Here is a 17,435-nt window from a genome sequence, read left to right as displayed (position 1 = left end):
TTGACTGCACGTTCCATAGGTTCTGCAAGGAGCACAAGCAGACGATTTCTCGGAGGCGGGGGAGACCGATGTTCCATTTGAAATATCTCGGTTATGTCCAACAATCTTTTTTCTTTGGCCATAGTGTTCTCTGGCGCTGTTGCCGTGTTCATCTCCCATTTCCGTAGGTCCTCCTTCCAAATTTCGTGCAGCGGGAAGCTGACCGTCTCCAAAAGCGTGAGCTGATGATTCTGTCGGGATGGTTTGAATGACAATTCCTATAGTAAGGTGATATAACTGTTGAAACATCGTAACATACGTCAAACCTCGTGTGGTACTGTCCTGGAACTTTTGGCCTGGACTGCGGTTGCCGGGGGAAGACTCAGAAGTCTCGAAAAGTAAAAAAACCAGCGGAAGGACGATGGCATCAGTGCTTCCACAGACCTAGTAGTCGAGTTAGAGGAGAGAGAAGAGAGGGGAAAAAAAAAGAAAAGAAACAAGAGTAGAGGAAGTTAGCACATACGGAATTCACAAGTGCCACAGGCTGAAGTCGGCGAGGCAGTCGTGTGACCCAGCTTAGAAAGAGGCAAGTACCCAAAGACGCGAGGCTTTGAAAAAGGTAGAATGCAGTAATTATTGCAATCCGGAGGAGGATGTGCCATGTTATTCCGGGTGCGAGCTGGAAGACTATATGATCGGTTGCATCAGCCCATGTATGATAAAGCCTCGGGTACCTTATTGACACACCCAGACAAGGAGTGAATATTTGTCGATTGAGATAGACAAGAAGTTGTTCGAGCTCTATAGTTAGCAAGTTGAACCTTGCTGCTACGTAACCTGCTCCGCACATGCAACAAGTAGCAAAGGATACTTCAAGATTGACAAACGGTGCATTTTTGAGGGGGAAAGCTGTATGCTGTGTGCTCATATCAATAGAATACGCAGCTCAACAGGAGGAGGGATTCAACCATAACAGTGCTTGCACCGAGGGAAACAATGCACAGACAGCGAGCTTGGGAAATGATATAGATGCTGGACACGGTTAGCTGACCACACGCACCGCTACCCTACTGCCACTCCGGCGGCCGGCATCGGGTACTGCGGAGGCGCCTGGGCTTTCAGGTCCGCCTAAAGCCATACGAACGGCCGGATCCAAAGGTCCGGTACCCGTCACTTTAGTTGGAATTCAAGCTTCGAGCCAATGGATAATCCCAACATCAAAAAGAGTTTCGTGGTGGATTGGAAATCTGCCTTGAATTCAAGGATGCTTGTCTCGGAATGTCGGATCATGCCCGGGATGTAGATGCCGTCTTTCCTTGAGAGTGAGGACTGAAGCCAATTTCGGCGACACCTTGTCCCTCGAATAATCACCGTTCGGAGTTCCCCTACTAAGGAGAGAAAGCTAATGGGGAATCCATCCGAGCTTCTGAAGACGTCAGCGACCGCTGCTCTGGACGTCATAGTTCGGTTGGTCGGGCGTTGGAAAAGAGGGCTATAGCCTGCCGGTGGTCTATCCGAAAGCAATCGGAGACGGGGATGGCAACGGGCACTAGGGTCTTGCGAATTATCACGACCAGGGTGGATGGGCCCTCACAATCACTCCAACCACCACCATCACCGTTCATCAGATTAAGTCACACGCCAAGGGATTGGACTATGACCGAGAGCTCTGTTCCGCCGCTCCGCCTTTGATATTCCAAGCCCTCATGGCACTATGCACTTAGATTGATTGCGCTGCCAAAGGCGTGGACAAGCAAACCATATCATGAACAACCCCGGCTTGAAGAAACCTATATCCAACGCCGCCAACCAAGTCAAAAGAAGCTATGGCAGACGCGGGCCCAGAGTAAACGGTGCGAAAAAGACCGGCCATGAGGAGTCTGACCAGCCAAAACAAGACCGCAAGCTCAACCAAAAGCTGGTCTGGTGGTATGCTGGAACCGCCTTTCCTCTCTTGGCAGGAGCGTTGGGTCCTATGGCCAACGCATTCTCAATATGTGCTCTTGTTGAACAGTGGCGTGTTACAATACCACCAGGCGGCACAGAAGAGCATGGAAAAAATGTTCCAGATCCGAAATGGTTACTTGTACTCAATTGCTGTGCGTTGGCATCAGCCTTGATTGCGAACTTGTTCCTCCTTCTTAACATGGCTCGGAGAGTACGGTTCAACCTTGGCCAAGCAGTCACTATCCTTGGGTTCTGGATGGCCAGTATCATGCATATTGTCCCCGTCAGCATCGTCTCGAGAACTTCGCGTGTCCACAACCAGGCACTTTCTCAAGCTTACTATTATGCCATTTTTGGTGCTGCAATCTACCAGATAATCTCCTATCTCCTCTGTGTCAATGTCTGGGGTGCGTTCAAGAAGCACTACAAAAGACAGTTCCGTCTCACAGGCCCACAGCGGACTCTGATGATCCAGACCGTGGTCTTCGTGGCGTACGACTGGCTCGGAGCTCTGGTCTATGCGAACCTCGAAGGCTGGAAGTTTCTGGACGCGATATACTGGTCCAACTTGACCATATTGACTATCGGCCTCGGGGATCTCTATGTTCCATCCTCGACACTTGGTAGGGCTCTCCTGTTCCCATACGCATTGGGCGGTGTCATCTCAGTGGGACTTGTGGTCGGTAGTGTACGCGCCCTCATGTTGGACCGAGGTACGGCCAAGATGAGAGCACGACTCACGGAGAAGATTCGCCTTAAAGCGATGAATCAGATTTCTAACTCGGCAAGCCAGAGGTCAGTCACATGTCAGCTACTCGGAAGTCTGGGTATGAGCAGGCCCATAAGCTCGGCCTTGGTCCATGACAAAGAGAACGACGAGCCACGCCGAATGGCTGAGTTCAACGCAATGCGAGCGGTCCAAAAATCAGCGCACCGCAGACGCAAGTGCGCTGCGATCTTTATTTCCACGGGTATCGTCACATTTCTTTGGACGATTGGTGCCGTGGTCTTTTGGAAAACAGAAAGGCGACAGAAATGGACCTACTTTGAGTCCTTGTATTTTTCATATACGACACTCATGACCATTGGTTACGGTGACTTTCGGCCCGAAAGTAACAGCGGCAAACCTTTTTTCGTTCTCTGGTCGCTCCTCGCTGTCCCCAGTTTGACCATCCTCATTTCGAATATGGGCGACACCGCCGTGAAGTGGCTGAAAGACCTCACCGTCTGGGTTGGTGAAGTTACACTCCGTCCACGCAAGGGCAATTCGGGGTTGAAAAGGCTCAAGCGTAATATGCGCAAGTGGCAAAGGCCAGTGGCTGAGCAGCACAGGAAACTTGAGGATCCGGAGAAAGGATCGCTCTGCGACCAATCCCAGAATTTGAAACAGGTGCACCCAGGACTAATTAGCAGTGACAATCTAACCACCAGCGAAAGGGAAAGGAAGTACGAAAGTGTCCTTGTAAACCCCATGTCGCAGGCGACGAAGTTGTATGGACGCCAACCTCCACATGGTGAGACCGGAGCAGCCCTTTCGAGACACGCATTAGTTACTGATACTTCGTCTCAGAACCCCGTTGTATCCGTCTTCTGCTTTCACAAATCCAGAGGGTGTATGTTGACCTAATGGCAGTGCCAGAAGGCCGCAAGGAATATAGCTACGCAGAATGGGCGTTCTTTCTGAAGCTTCTTGGAGAGGACGAGACTAGCAGTGCTGGTCATAGTCAAGTTCCGACACAAAGGGGAAGAAGTCCGGAAGAGCTGCAAGGCTCTGACGAGGCAGCCTGCGAGCTAACAAAGACGAGGCAATGCACCACGCCGAGTTGCAGAGCTGAAAAAAAGCCGTGGAGCTGGCTAGGCAAAGATTCTCCCTTAATTGACCCAAAGCCCGAATCTCAATTGATCTTGGAGAGCCTGTTCAGGCGCCTCTGTCAGTGTTTGGAGGAGTACTGGTACGAAATCGATGACAAGATAAACGGGGACGGAATGAGCCCGTCGGTGCTATAAGGCACAAGCCGCACCCCCCAAATGATAGTCGATACCCACTTGACATGATGATATAATACAGTTGCCATGATGGGAATACAGGTTGCCTTCTACTTTTAGCTTGGTGGCGTGGCAATGCTTATTTGCACTATTGGCTCCGCTCACCAACACTCACATCATAGCCAGCATGCCAATTCAATACACTCATTCTTGACCTCATCCCCGGAGCCGAGAAACCCTGGCGATAACGATTGCTGGTGCTCATACATCAACAAAATCCTGTTGTGTCCCGCATTATCCGTGCGCATCAGACCCAGGGGAACGGATGTTGCGGTAAGTATGATGAAAGTCGGACTTTTTCTCCGTGTTCTGGCCAATGGGCAGTTGGTGAGGGTTCGTATGCGTTGACGCCCACTTGCACTTACTATCCACACCCAGAGTGACGATCATTCATTGATATAGTCACTGGGATTCCGATATTCAGACCTGGCCAGAGACTCAACCATATTTCTACGAACGAGATTTGCCTGGAATTGTATGCACGGCAACTGCAAAACGACCTGTCAATTACACTGCACATGATGGAGAAAGTGAGCAAGACGGGTCCTAAGAAGTTCCGCGACTCCCTGAAGGAAGGTATGTAGACTATGTTTTCATGCGGCCCCAATAGATGCGTGCACTAACAATCAACTCCTCAGGAAAATGTCTGATCGGGCCGGGCGTCTTTGATGGCATCTCTACTCGAATAGCTTCAACACTGGGTTTTGATTTTTTGTATCTCGCAGGCTCGGGTGCCACGGGGTCTCGCGTAGCGGAGCCCGACTTGTCCGTGATGACCCAGACCGAGTTTGCCGATATCGCCGGAATGATGGTGCAGCATACGCACCTTCCTGTCATCGCTGATGCAGACACTGGCTTCGGCGGCCCACTGAACATCAAGCGCACTGTCCAGCTTTATGAGCATGCAGGTGTTGCCGGACTACACATTGAGGACCAGGTGTTCCCAAAACGATGCGGTCAGCTCAAGGGCAAGGATGTGGTCGATCTGCAAGTCTATCTCGAAAGGGTTAGGAGTGCTGTCGAGGCCAGGACAGATCCAAACTTTGTCATCATTGCTCGCACCGACGCCAGACAGGCTAAGCACCTCGGGGGGAGCGAAGCTGGCGAGAAGGCTTTTCATGAGGGAGTCAAGAGACTGAAGGCGGCACTTGATGCCGGTGCCGATATGGCGTTCATGGAGAGTCCACGGACGGAAGAAGAATGCAAGGAATTGGTAAAAGCATGCGCTCCTAAGCCAGTGCTTATCAACGTTCTGCCCCATGTATGTTGTGTGAAGCCTTGGAAGAATCAGGCCCACTGTGTGCTGACTTGGTTTTCAGGGGTTGACCCCGAACTTCAATACTTCGGACTGCGACCGCCTGGGCTTTGCTGCTGCAATCTACCCATGCACGGGATTTATTCCAGCTATGCTTGCAATGCAACGATCGTATGAAGGCCTGAAGAAGGAGGGTTCCGACCTAAAATACTGCGAAGACAACACTATCAAGGACTTCTTTGAGCAGCTCGGTCTTGCCGATAATTTCAACTTTGATGATCGCATTGAAAGGTTTTCGAAGCAAGAAGTGGAGCACACCAGCCAACAGGATGAGAGCTGAGATACAAGAATCCGAAGTGGGCGTGTAGGGCCTAGAAGTATTTGTGATGAAGGATAGAGAATAAGCGTCTTGTTCGTCGCAGCAACGAGTGTACCATTCCATTGGAGGAAGGAAGCCTCATTACACACAGTAGCTTTGGGTCACACTTCTGGAAGCTTCACAAAGGAATTTGGATGCTGCCGCTGCATGAAGTCCCCTACGATCATTGTTGGACTGAGGTCAAGCATGTTTCGTATCGAGAAATGGTCCGGGGCTTCCCGCATGTTTACATGGGTAATAGGTCTTGTCAAATGGCTCCGACGATCCTGGTCGTCATCGGCAAAGAGGCCAGTACTAAACAGGCTCCCATGAAGTGTGGACCGAAGCGCGTAAGAATTCGCAAAACAACTCCGCTTTATCCATGGTTCGGAGACTGACAGCTTCCCCTATTACGCTATGATGCCTTCACCTAGTCTCATCCAGCCCATCAACAAGGATTTGATTGCCTCATTACGTTATCTACTGAGACCGGCACCCGTTGGCATCATGCTAGCGTGCACAGAGGAGAGGCGTATCACATAAAACAGCATTCCGATTCCAGCTTTCCCGACCACGGGAGATTGAGAGAATACATTCTTTCAATCCCCTGCCCGGCTATTCCTTCAGCTTGGCTGCATACCATAATACTTTGTTGCTCGCTTGTAACTAGCCTCTAAAACAAAGTCTTCGTCGAACCAGGATGGCTCAACAGGGTACCAGCCTGGCGCTTCCATTCGTAGGTGGCATACAGGCCTCCGCCTCTATCCTCCTGACTATCGGCTATGGCTTGCTAGCCTCGCAATGCAACCTCATGGAGCCCTCTGCCGCAGGACAAATAAGCAGGACTTCGGTCAACATGTTCCTGCCAGCACTTCTGATCACGAACTTGGGATCTCAATTGCATTTGGACAATATCCTCCTATACATCCCGATCCTTGGTAAGCCAATAAGCTGTCTCCTTGGTTGATAGGGCAACCAAGCTGCTTATCGAGTTACCTACGCGCAGATCCTTCGCGGGTGTGCTGACAACCTCTTAGTTTGGGCGGTTGCCTACCAAGTATGTTCACTCTTGGTCGCGCGGGCTGTTGTGCACATATTCCGGATGCCGCGCTGGGCAGTTGGGGCAGTCGCTTTCAACAACAGTGCCGCATTTCCGTTACTGCTCCTCCAAGGTCTTGATACCACGGGCGTTCTCAAGCCTCTGCTAACAGGCCCCGATGATTCGAGCTCCGCGGCGCTAGATAGGGCGAGATCTTACTTTCTTGTATCTGCGTTCGTGTCTAATACCATCACTTTTGGAATCGGTTCTTCCCAACTCAGGGGCCATGAGGAGGATGCGCCAGGAGGAGCTCAGAAGGTCCGATGGCAAGATGAGAGACGCTCGCAAAGCCCCGGCGATCCCGAACGCCAAAGTCAAGAGGATACACAAGGGAGCCATGAGCCAGATTCAGGAAGTAGTCGTACTTCACTGCTTCCAGACCACTCTGATCGCTTTGTATATGCCTGCCTCAAGAGCATCGGCAACACCAGTCGAGGTATCTTTCGCAACTTACCTCAACCTATACGCCGGCTTCTTCGTTCCTTCCATGCATTCCTAAGTACACCCTTTGTGGGAGGCGTTATTGGGATTTTCATTGGCTTTACACCACCACTACATCGGCTTTTCTTTGCAGAGACCGACCAGGGTGGCTACTTCAGTGCGTGGCTCACGGAGAGCACGAAGCACATTGGTCAGTTGTTCGTGTCATTGCAGATGGTCATCGTCGGAGTCAAGTTGAGCGTGAGCCTGAGGAGAGAGAAACGTCACGAAGACACTGGATATTTGCCTTGGGGTCCAGTGGTGTTCGCAGCTCTCTTCAGATTCATCTTGTGGCCAGCGTAAGTTTGTTTCTGAACTGAATTGCCTTATCCCAGCCGACTAAAAAATGCAGGATTAGCATCCCCCTTATATGGGTAGTTGCGACGAAAACAAAACTTCTAGCCAAAGATCCGATGCTGTGGTTCACTATGATGATGATGCCTGTTGGGCCCACAGCTATGAAATTGATGGCTTTGGCCGACGTATCCCGCGTTGAAAAGACAGAAAAGATGGTCATAGCAAGATTCCTTGCAGTGAGTATTACTTCCCCAGGATAGATACGTGCATAGTTTGCAACGAGTGGCCCCTAACATTGTGCTTTTGTAGCTCATATATGGGATGACACCTCTGACATGCTTGGCTGTGGTTGGAAGCCTGAAGGCCTCTGAAGCGGCAAAATCACGAAAATTGTGAGAATACCCAACAGAGGGGAAGGTGTCTAGGAATCTTTAACCAACGTTAAAGACTCTCGTTCGTTTCAGCGGAGGAAAGTACATTGAAATGCTCACTGGATGTGACATGTTGGAAGAGTTGATCTGCAATACAGCATATTTCGACACAATCGATGTGGACGTACTTTTAACTTCGGTGTGGACCATGGGGCCGGCATCAATGCCCCCAGCGGAAGTTCAATTAGCAGGTAGTTTGTCAGTTGTGCCATTCTAAGCATGCATTGTAAAGAACCTTGACATCATCCGTGATGCTCGAGAGCCCACCGTGACAAACATTAATTCCATATCGGCCCTTCTTGCGGCAATGTGAAAATTTAGGTTATCTGTCATCAATATAGGAAACAAGATGGAACTTTTCATCTGGACAGGCCGATAGTTTGTTCAAGAGGGTGAGTCGCCATAAGCGGCAGGCTTGAGGCGAGTCGTACGTGAGCTTCGAGCAGCTTTTGGCCATGGCGTTCAGCCTCACTGACAGCCTTGAAGATCTACGGCAAGCGATATTCTGCCAAGTACTTCATTTACAAGCCTCCGCGGAATTTGGCGCTCATTGGCCATGGTGTGTTGAATTATTGGTTCTAGTGCTGGAGTTCAGCGGCTCCAAATGGCCAACGTTGGCCTTGAGACCCGAATACCGGGGAGCCCGGACTCCTCCACTGCCAGTGACAATTGCAGGTCTTGTACCGAGGAGACCATGGAGATATTGACTCTGCTGGTAGGCACGCGATTGTCCAGGATGGCTTATACAGTGTACAGTCGTCCTCATATTCCGAAGGGGAAACTGTCGCTTCATATGGATCTTGAAAATTCACCCCTTCCGATTTTGTCGAGAACAATTTCAATAACAAGCACATCGACAACCTATTCAGCATGCAAGGCCATCATCGTCCCAAAGCATCCTCGCATTGACACACTAAGCATAAGAAAATGGGCAACATGGTAATAGACAAGCCACACGTTTCCAGGATGGACCTCATTCAAACGGGGTCAAAAGAACCTACGCCGCCCGAGATCAATTATGCCGTCGAAAAAAGGCAGGTCGGCAAGATTGACCGGGTCTGTTGTTCGCCCTTACGCTGTCATCGGCAAGAAACTGACATTGAAGTACCTTCGTGCTCAAAAGCACATGAGACAGAATTGGCCATGAAAATGCGATTCGAAAGCACGCCTTTCCCCGCGATCGAATTCTGAACACAATTACATAATCGAGGAGATGCACGCCCTACTACATATCAAGCTCATAGTCGTTGTCTCCAGTTCTTCTTTCTTTTGATTTTGCCTTGAGAACAATCTCGGTGCGCAGACAGACTCAATCACGATGCCTTCTCGTGATGGCACCTCCCAGATAGAACTGCAAGAACCCCTTGGCAACCGACAAATTACCGATGAAGTTGAGGCGCACGAAACCACCACTCTACCTCCAGTCGATGGCGGTAGGGCAGCATGGCTTTTCCTTTCCGGCAGCTTTTGCATCGAGATGCTTCTCTGGGGTAACAGCAAGCGCCCTTCTTGTTGCGAACGGGGTGTCTAACTCGGATTTGTCAGGCTTTCCATTCTCTTTCGGCGTCCTTCAGGATTATTACTCGACACACCCGCCTATATCTCGTCAAGCCACTGGCATCTCCGCCATCGGGACAACATGTTCGGTATATCGTCAAGCCCATCTGCTGGATGAAGAGCTTTTGGTCTGACGTTAAGTCTCTAGGGAATCTTGTATTTGGGCGCGCCGTTAGTGTTTCTCACCTTCCAGAGATGGCCGATGTTTCTACGTCGAAGTTTGTTCGTTGGCCTGCCTATTGTCGTACTGGCAGTCTTCCTCTCGAGTTTTGCTACGAAGACTTGGCATCTCCTTCTTACCCAGGGAATCCTTTACGCCATTGGTGGCAATCTCGTCTATTATCCCATTTACAGTTTCATCGATGAGTGGTTTGTACGTCGCAAAGGCTTCGCCTATGGTGTCATGTGGGCTGGGTCTGGATGCGGGGGTTTGACCGGTCCCCTGGTGCTTCATTGGGGTCTCAGCAAATACGGTGTTGAGACCTTCTTGAGGGGTTGGGCCGTCGCTCTGGTACGCATTCGAGTCTGATGATTCTCCTGCCTTCTACTAAGCCAGTACTCGGTGCTTCGCAGTTCATCTTGATCGCACCGTTTCTCTTCTTCGTCAAACCGCGTATCCCCCCTTCCAGAGCCCACCGAGCGCCGGCACGAGCTATCGTTGCTGGATTTGGATTCGTGAAGACAAAGCAATTTTGGATCATAGAGATCTGCAATATCATCCAAGGCTTGGGATATTTCGTTCCTCAGCTTTACCTTCCCGGTAAGCAATCCGCTGACGAAGAAAAATAGTGACTGACCCGTCGATAAAAGCCTACGCACGAATCAACGGTCTTCATTCCGGCTCACTCCTAGTATCACTGCTCAACGTCGCACAAGTCCCTGGCGTCATGTTTCTCTCGGCTCTGTCAGACAAGGTGCCAGTGTATACAGTCATCCTGATCTCCTCGCTGGGCTCCACCTTGGCCATCTTCCTTCTTTGGGGTCTTGCATCGTCTTCCACTGGCCGACTGATTGCATTTACGCTGTGCTACGGATTCTTTGCGGGCGGCTTCACGGCTGTTTATGCTGGCGCTGCCCAGGAGTTCCGTCGTGTCACTCCTGGCGGCAACACCGGGAGAGCAGACTTGGGGAGTATGATGGGTCTCCTCGGTGGTGGTAGAGGAATCGGTAACGTCGCATGTGGTCCTGTCAGTGAAGCACTGTTGCATGCCAGCGTTGCAGGGTGGAAAGGTGCCGCAGGTGCCTACTCAGGGAGCTTTGGGCCACTCATTGTCTTCGCGGGCACGACAGCGGCACTGACCATGTCGAGTTGGGTTGCCAAGGTCTTGAAGATTGTTTGAAAAGCCGGCCCGCCGGTACGAGACCAGGGGCTGAAGCCGGATCTAAACATTCCTCTCTCCACAAAATGAGACCTTTTAGCATGGGATTTCCAATTTCAGGATATGCATCTGAATAGGAAAGCGTTTGCTCGGTATTGAATTGGAAACCTTGGAAGGCTCCACTTGCATTTCTCTTTTGGTTGGTGATGACCGACGTCAATCAAACCCAACGCACATCCTCATTGGTCACGAGGCTTCTTGGCACAAGCCGCAGCAAAGTGAGCCTCTTTCAGCTCCGCAAACCGCCTGCAGCCACACTTCAGCCCTGGTTCCAGATTCCAGGCCCACGTTCTTCAACGGCGTGTCCTAGACGCATTGGGCGCCGGCATCAGCTTTGACGAGGCTGCCTGGGGGGAAATCTATGACTAAATAAGCGCCATGACACATTGTTATTATTGTTTCGCTCCTGAATTTTCCTGCAGCTGACACCCCGTTGATACCTCGTCACTCGATGCCTAATGCATCTGCATTGAGAATGACAGGCTATGGAGCCTGGGCCAGGCCTCTAGCTGCCTCATCATCGGTTACCAGATCTGTCAAAGATGGTGATCGTGTGGGTTTCGAGGCTGCTGTGCCATGCTTCGCTAGGCTTGTCGGTGGAAGACTTCGAGGTCACCCGAAGCCCTTGGGCAGGGGGTAAGCCGCCTGTTATAATGTGGTCAGAGCTCCCATGTCTGTTCGTCCGTCCGTCTTCGCTGGATACTTTCTGTGGAGGATAATTCGTATTCGATGGACTTTCAAAGAGAGAGCAGTTGATACGATGGCATCCAGGATATATCTGCTTTCCCACCCAGAGCAAGCTGCATAGACTCCAAGGAACCAGTGACGATCATGCTTGGACGATGCCGAGAATCATTCAGGACGCGACTTTCCACATCGAAAACAGATTCAGGTTGGGCTGCGTATGGGATTTTGCTGGCTGCGCTTCTCTCTGAAGGCGTCCTCATCGGTCCGTTCAAATTGCCTTTCCTTCTACTTCTTCTACTATTGCTGCTGCTGCTGCTGCTGTTGGAGTCAATGTACTGATGGGCGAATTACAGGCGTCTGTCTTTCGTTCGGCGTATTCCAGGACTACTACAGCAACAGAGCCTTTCTCCCGCACAGCGATGTCTCATCATGGATTGGCGTTCTCGCAACGGGCATTGCGTACCTGGGAGCTCCCGCCGTCACATACTGCTGCCAAAACTTGACGATTCCCTGCCACTACTACATCTACTTCGGATGGATCCTGTGCCTCGTCGGACTGCTTGGCAGTGCCTTTTGTCACGACGTCAGAACGCTGATTGCCACGCAAGGGCTGCTGTTTGGCCTGGGCCTGCTCGTCGTCGAAATGCCCACGCTCATCATCCTCAACACGTGGTTTGTTGAGCGACGCGGCCTGGCATTTGGCCTGCTCTGTGGCTTCACCGACCTGTTTGGCGTGGCTTGGGGTTTTCTGGCCAGCGCGCTCTTGAACCACCACGGCATCAAGGCCGCATTCCTTGTCTTCGCTGCTATCTGTTTCTTCATCCCTGGTGTTGGGATCTTTTTCCTTCGAGAGAGACCTTGTGCGCCCGCCGCGGCCGACTCCTGCTCCGAGACTGCATCGGTCAAGGAGTTGACATCATCCGCAGATGTGGAACCGGGACCCGAGATCCTGACAGTCACCAACGCCCTGCCTTTTCGCCGATACTACAGCCACGCCGGCTTCTACATCTTCCTGCTCTCAAACCTTGTCCACTCATTCGCCTTATATCTGCCATTCATCTACCTCCCCTCCTACGCCACCGCGCTGGGGTACTCGGCGTCGACGGGGGCCGTTGTCCTCGCGCTCGCCAACGTCGCCCAGGTATTCGGCGAGATCGGCTTCGGCCGGCTCTCGGACAAAGTCAACGTCCACAGCTTGGTCTTCTGCTCGGCCGCGGCCGCTTCTCTCGCCGCGTTCCTGATCTGGGGCTTTGCGAGCTCGCTGGCGTATCTGATCATCTTTGCGCTGCTGTTTGGCGGCTCCGCGAGTGGCTTCCTCACGCTGTGGCCACGCATCGGCACCATGTTTGCCGAGCACGACGCCAGCATGATCTACAGTTTCTTGTCGCTGGGGAGGGGTCTGGGCGTCATTTCCTCGGGCCCCATCAGCTCTGCATTGCTACAGGTGCATGGAGATGTTGGGCGGCACCACGACGAGGGTGACTGGGCAAGGCATCGTTATCAAGGCATTGTGCTCTTTGTGGGTTCTTGCATGGCTGCCAGTGCGGTTCTGGGCGTTATTGGGTGGATATCGTCGTATTGGAAAAGAAAACATGTCTCGCAGTCACACAGTGCCGTTGTATAGTTAGCGGAAACCCGATTATCAAAATAAAAGGAAAAGAAAAACAAAAGTTTTCTTCTGCTGATGACTGCCGCGTCTCGACACAGAGTCTATTTTCTCGACACAGAGTCTATTTTCTCGACACAGAGTCTATTTTCTCGACACAGAGTCTATTTTCTCACTACCCAACCACGCCTTGTCACCGGCCTTGGTTTCTCGACCTGCTTCAAGACAGCCTATACCCCAGAACCTTTGCTTTCTCCTCCTCGCCCAGTTTCTCCACGCCGGGCGGCGGCAGGATGGGCTGCAAGTTTTGTACGAAATCAAAATGACCCATCCTTTTGGTGAGAGAAATGTCCGCGGGCCCTTGGGGTCCCCTGGGGTTATTGCCGGCGATGAAGTTCATGGGGAAGCCCACGTCAAAGGGGTACGCGGACTCGATGTCGTCGATGTCCTGGGGCGAGAGGCGGATGGTCAGGGCCTCGATATTCTGGCGCAGGTGCGACAGCTTGCGCCCGCCCACGATGGGCGTCACGTAGGGCGTCTTGTGCATGACGTACGCGAGGGCGATCGAGGTCAGTGGCACGGCGGGCGTGCGCGCGTTGGCGATCTTCTCGAGCACCCTTGACACTGCGGCCTCTTGGCCTGTAGTGAGCGATGCCATGTTGCGGCCGCCGCTCTGCTCCGCGGGCTGCTGTGAAGAGGGCTTAAAGTAGCCACCGCCCAGGGCGCCCCAGGGCGCGAGTCCCATCCCCTCGTCCTTGCACATGGGAATAATGTCGCGCTCAAAGTCCCGTTGCGCGGCGGACCATCGTCCCTGGTAGACGCAGAAGGGCCGCAGGCCGTGATGTCGTGCGTACGCGTTTGCCTTTGCCACCACCCACGCCGGCGTGTCGCTGATGCCCAGGTACAGCACTTTGCCACTCTGCACCAGCTGGTTCAACGACTGCATCAGCTCTTCCACGCCGGTCGTGTAGTCCCAGTAGTGGACGTACAGGATGTCGATATAGCTCGTCTGCAGTTTTTTCAGCGACGCTTCGACGCTCAATACCAATGACTTGGTGCTGTTTGCCCCGAAGTTGGACTGTTGCAGGTGAGGCTCGGAGAAGACCTTATAACCCGACGTGTACTTTGTCGCGATGACCATCTCGTCTCGTCGGTATGGGCCATGGAGGGCTAGCCACTCGCCGATCCACGTTTCGGACTGTTCGGCCTGGTAATTGTTTGCACTGTCGTCGAGGCCAGGCTCTTCCGTTAGCATATTCTTGCCAATAGGAGGGTAACACGAAACCGTGAAAAAAGCCAAACACGAAGCCACCGACAAAGAAAGGGGGAAAAACAGGCCGATGGAATATTAACATCCCATCCACCCGTGTACATTGATGTTCCCAACCCTCGAGGAGACTCACGTGTCAATAAAGTTCCCGCCCATCTCGTAGAAATAGTCGAGAATCTCGAACGCCGTTTCCTTGCTGCATTCGCCCATGATGCTGGACCAGGCGTCGCCAAAATTCATCCCGCCCAGACACAGTGGACTGACATGGACGCTGGCTGTAGGTGACAAAAGCCGATGGCGTCCCAGGACAGACCGGGGCAGGGGCGCGGAGGGGGTCGTCATGCTGGATTCCCGGGAGCCGCAGGCCTCTTATGGCAAAGCTGGCAGAGGGTGGTTGGTGTTTCGAGAAGGTCAATGGTCTGATGGAGTAGTTCGTCTTGAAGTTGTCTTGCGTTCGAAGACAGGGACCGGCCACGAGAGTCACGAAGGAGATCTGTCGTCTTTTATACCTCGTATAGTCCCAGCCTTCCCTCATTTCGGTTCCGAAAACACTCCATAAGTAATCCCATTCATACGCGTCCGCGCGAAGCAAAGACCCAATCCCCGGGTACATCCCTTCAGTCACGGCAACGGAACTCCAAAGAAGCATTCCGAGATCGTTGCTGGGCCGGTGATAAGTGTCCAATCACCGCAATTTCCAGGCGTGAAGAGTCAAAGCCATATTGGCTATCTTGGCCGTCGAGGGACTTAAGCACCTTCACAGCAGGGGTAAAGTCCATCCCATACCATTGCTTTGTATTTGCCTGCATGGCATATGGGTTCGTGTGACTTGGAGTACCCGCTCGAAGGAGGCTGCAAGGTGCGAGAAACCCATCGCGCCAAACGGGGTCGGAGATAAGGGTGCTCAGCCTTGTCAGTCTTGGCAAGGCCCTTTGCATGCTTGGATGGTCGAGGGCGGACAGGCAGAATGAGAGGAGGCCTTTGCTCAAGCAGTTCATGTGTCCCAGAGACCATCACGAATTGGATCTTTCGTGTGACCGATACAGTGCCTCTTCCTTCTGGTATGAGTATTCCAAATGGCTGATCGCAGCTCGAACTTGACCAGCAGCAAGCCCCTCTTCATGGCTCGTTTCAGTTTGATCACAACGTCCACCTCCGGGCGACATCATGGCATTGTACCTGCCCAGGTGCCTTTTTCTCCAGATCGATCTCAATTGAAGACAAGATTGTAGTCGAGGTCGAGGAGCTGGTGCTTCTACCATTGGAAAGGAATAACGTTGTTCCCCTCCGTCACTTACCCCATCCATCATCCCCTTCTTCCCCGCATTCATCGAACGAGGCTCGGCTGTCCGAGACGAGACTTCAGCCGAAAGCCCATGCAATGATAGACTTTGAGAAGATATCATATATTTGTCAGCTCGGGATAGTAGAACACCGTGGACGTCGCAGTATAAATATTATTCGAAGCAGGAGGTCTGATATTTGATTTCCAGCAAGAAAAAAGCGCTGCCAGATCGAAAGGGGTATCTTTCAACCCGGCTTCCTGGTGATAGATTCAACAACAGTCCTCCAACCATGTCTTCTGCTGTCCAGCAGGTCCACTCCCGTGGCATCTACCACGGCCTACCAACATTTCCTCCAGATGTGAAAGACCTTACGGCCATTGTGACCGGCGCCAACGGCATCTCGGGGTACTACATGCTGCGTGTCCTCTCCCAGGCTCCTGAACGCTGGAAGCGCATCATCTGCCTGAGCCGGCGCCCACCACTGGTTGCCGGAGGCTTGCCCAAAAATGCAGAACACATCGCGGTGGACTTCCTCAAGCAGCCCGAAGAGATTGCGTCGGTGCTCAAGTCGCACAATGTCGACCGCGTGGACCACGTCTTCTTCTTCTCGTACATCCAGGTCGAGCCGAAGCCGGGCCAGGGACTCTGGAGCGACGCCGAGGAAATGTGTCGCGTCAACGCGCTGTTGCTGGAAAACTTCCTCGGGGCCCTCGTCCACGCCCAGATCAAGCCAAAACGGTTTATGCTTCAGACGGGAGCAAAGAACTACGGCGTGCACCTGGGCCCGACCAAGCTGCCGCAGGAAGAATCGGACCCGCGGGTCGAGTTGGAGCCCAATTTCTACTATCCCCAGGAAGACGCCCTGTTCAAGTACTGTCGTGAACAGGGCGTCGGGTGGAACATCCTTATGCCTGGACCTATTCTGGGTGCTGTGCCGGACGCGGCCATGAACGCGGCGTTCCCACTGGCCGTCTATGCCACCGTCTGTCGCCACATGCACACGCCGCTGGAGTTCCCCGCAGACGAGGTGTCGTGGCAGGCATATTGCAGCATGTCGAGCTCGATGATGAATGCCTACATGGAGGAATGGGCCGTCTTGACCCCGGCGGCAGAGAACCAAAAGTTCAATGCTTGTGACAATAGTGCCTTTACCTGGGAATCTGCCTGGCCCAGGATCGCCGGCTGGTATGGGATCAAATGGACAGGGCCCGATGACAACGCAGAGCACGTCGCGCGAGAAACCCGCTTCAACCCCCGAGGATATGGGAGAAAAGGCGTGTCCCGCCGGAAATTCACGTTTGCCGAGTGGGCAAAGAGGAAAGAGGTGACGCAAGCATGGAAGGAGATTGCAGAGCAATATCAGCTGCCCCAGAAGGAACTGAAGGATGTTGATCGCGTCTTCGGTTTTCTGGATGGCACCGTCTGCCGTGCAGCGCCGCTCGTATTTTCGTAAGTGTATTCCAGCCATTCCTCATATGGGCATCATCTGCGTGGAAATCATGCAAGACTACTGACTCATATCGCAAACAGGACAGACAAAGCTCGAAAACTGGGCTGGCACGGTTTCGTCGACTCTGCAGAATCACTGTTGGAAGTATTTGAAGATCTGGCCAAGTTAAAGATGATACCTCCGGTGCCCAAGGAAGAGGTCAAATTCAATTGACGAACTGCAACCTGTAACCCAGCGCCAATGTTAAATGATCAATGTCATCTAAGCGAGTGAAGTGGGATTCGAATCGAGGTCCTGGTCCTGCTGCC

General features: G+C 52.4%; 7 protein-coding genes across 7 annotated transcripts; 6 read left to right on the top strand and 1 right to left on the bottom strand.

Moving 5' to 3' along the window:
* Positions 1-1,744: 1,744 nt before the first annotated feature.
* On the top strand, positions 1,745-3,933 carry Z520_05957 (uncharacterized protein; the record flags this gene model as incomplete). The annotated part of the gene is made up of 2 exons (XM_016776460.1): positions 1,745-3,440; positions 3,497-3,933. 2 exons carry the CDS (start codon positions 1,745-1,747, stop codon positions 3,931-3,933), a joined length of 2,133 nt encoding a protein of 710 aa, XP_016632779.1.
* A 560-nt stretch (positions 3,934-4,493) lies between these two features.
* Positions 4,494-5,567, top strand: Z520_05956 (uncharacterized protein; the record flags this gene model as incomplete). The annotated part of the gene is made up of 3 exons (XM_016776459.1): positions 4,494-4,548; positions 4,611-5,233; positions 5,292-5,567. The coding sequence occupies 3 exons, from the start codon at positions 4,494-4,496 to the stop codon at positions 5,565-5,567; spliced, it is 954 nt and encodes a 317-aa protein (XP_016632778.1).
* Positions 5,568-6,285: 718 nt separating this feature from the next.
* Positions 6,286-7,857, top strand: Z520_05955 (uncharacterized protein; the record flags this gene model as incomplete). Its single annotated transcript, XM_016776458.1, has 4 exons — positions 6,286-6,523; positions 6,623-7,463; positions 7,517-7,697; positions 7,771-7,857. The coding sequence occupies 4 exons, from the start codon at positions 6,286-6,288 to the stop codon at positions 7,855-7,857; spliced, it is 1,347 nt and encodes a 448-aa protein (XP_016632777.1).
* Positions 7,858-9,210: 1,353 nt separating this feature from the next.
* On the top strand, positions 9,211-10,789 carry Z520_05954 (uncharacterized protein; the record flags this gene model as incomplete). Its single annotated transcript, XM_016776457.1, has 5 exons — positions 9,211-9,382; positions 9,438-9,538; positions 9,598-9,960; positions 10,023-10,209; positions 10,260-10,789. The coding sequence occupies 5 exons, from the start codon at positions 9,211-9,213 to the stop codon at positions 10,787-10,789; spliced, it is 1,353 nt and encodes a 450-aa protein (XP_016632776.1).
* An 870-nt stretch (positions 10,790-11,659) lies between these two features.
* Z520_05953 (uncharacterized protein) lies at positions 11,660-13,139 on the top strand (the record flags this gene model as incomplete). The annotated part of the gene is made up of 2 exons (XM_016776456.1): positions 11,660-11,777; positions 11,869-13,139. The coding sequence occupies 2 exons, from the start codon at positions 11,660-11,662 to the stop codon at positions 13,137-13,139; spliced, it is 1,389 nt and encodes a 462-aa protein (XP_016632775.1).
* A 202-nt stretch (positions 13,140-13,341) lies between these two features.
* Positions 13,342-14,733, bottom strand: Z520_05952 (uncharacterized protein; the record flags this gene model as incomplete). The annotated part of the gene is made up of 2 exons (XM_016776455.1): positions 13,342-14,344; positions 14,525-14,733. 2 exons carry the CDS (start codon positions 14,731-14,733, stop codon positions 13,342-13,344), a joined length of 1,212 nt encoding a protein of 403 aa, XP_016632774.1.
* Positions 14,734-15,966: 1,233 nt separating this feature from the next.
* Z520_05951 (uncharacterized protein) lies at positions 15,967-17,340 on the top strand (the record flags this gene model as incomplete). The annotated part of the gene is made up of 2 exons (XM_016776454.1): positions 15,967-17,126; positions 17,208-17,340. The coding sequence occupies 2 exons, from the start codon at positions 15,967-15,969 to the stop codon at positions 17,338-17,340; spliced, it is 1,293 nt and encodes a 430-aa protein (XP_016632773.1).
* Positions 17,341-17,435: the final 95 nt, after the last annotated feature.

This window comes from Fonsecaea multimorphosa (assembly GCF_000836435.1).
Source record: "Fonsecaea multimorphosa CBS 102226 unplaced genomic scaffold supercont1.10, whole genome shotgun sequence".
Taxonomy (NCBI): Eukaryota; Fungi; Ascomycota; class Eurotiomycetes; order Chaetothyriales; family Herpotrichiellaceae; genus Fonsecaea; species Fonsecaea multimorphosa.
Note: the sequence above shows the minus strand (reverse complement) of the source record. Positions and strands in the feature narration are given on the sequence as shown.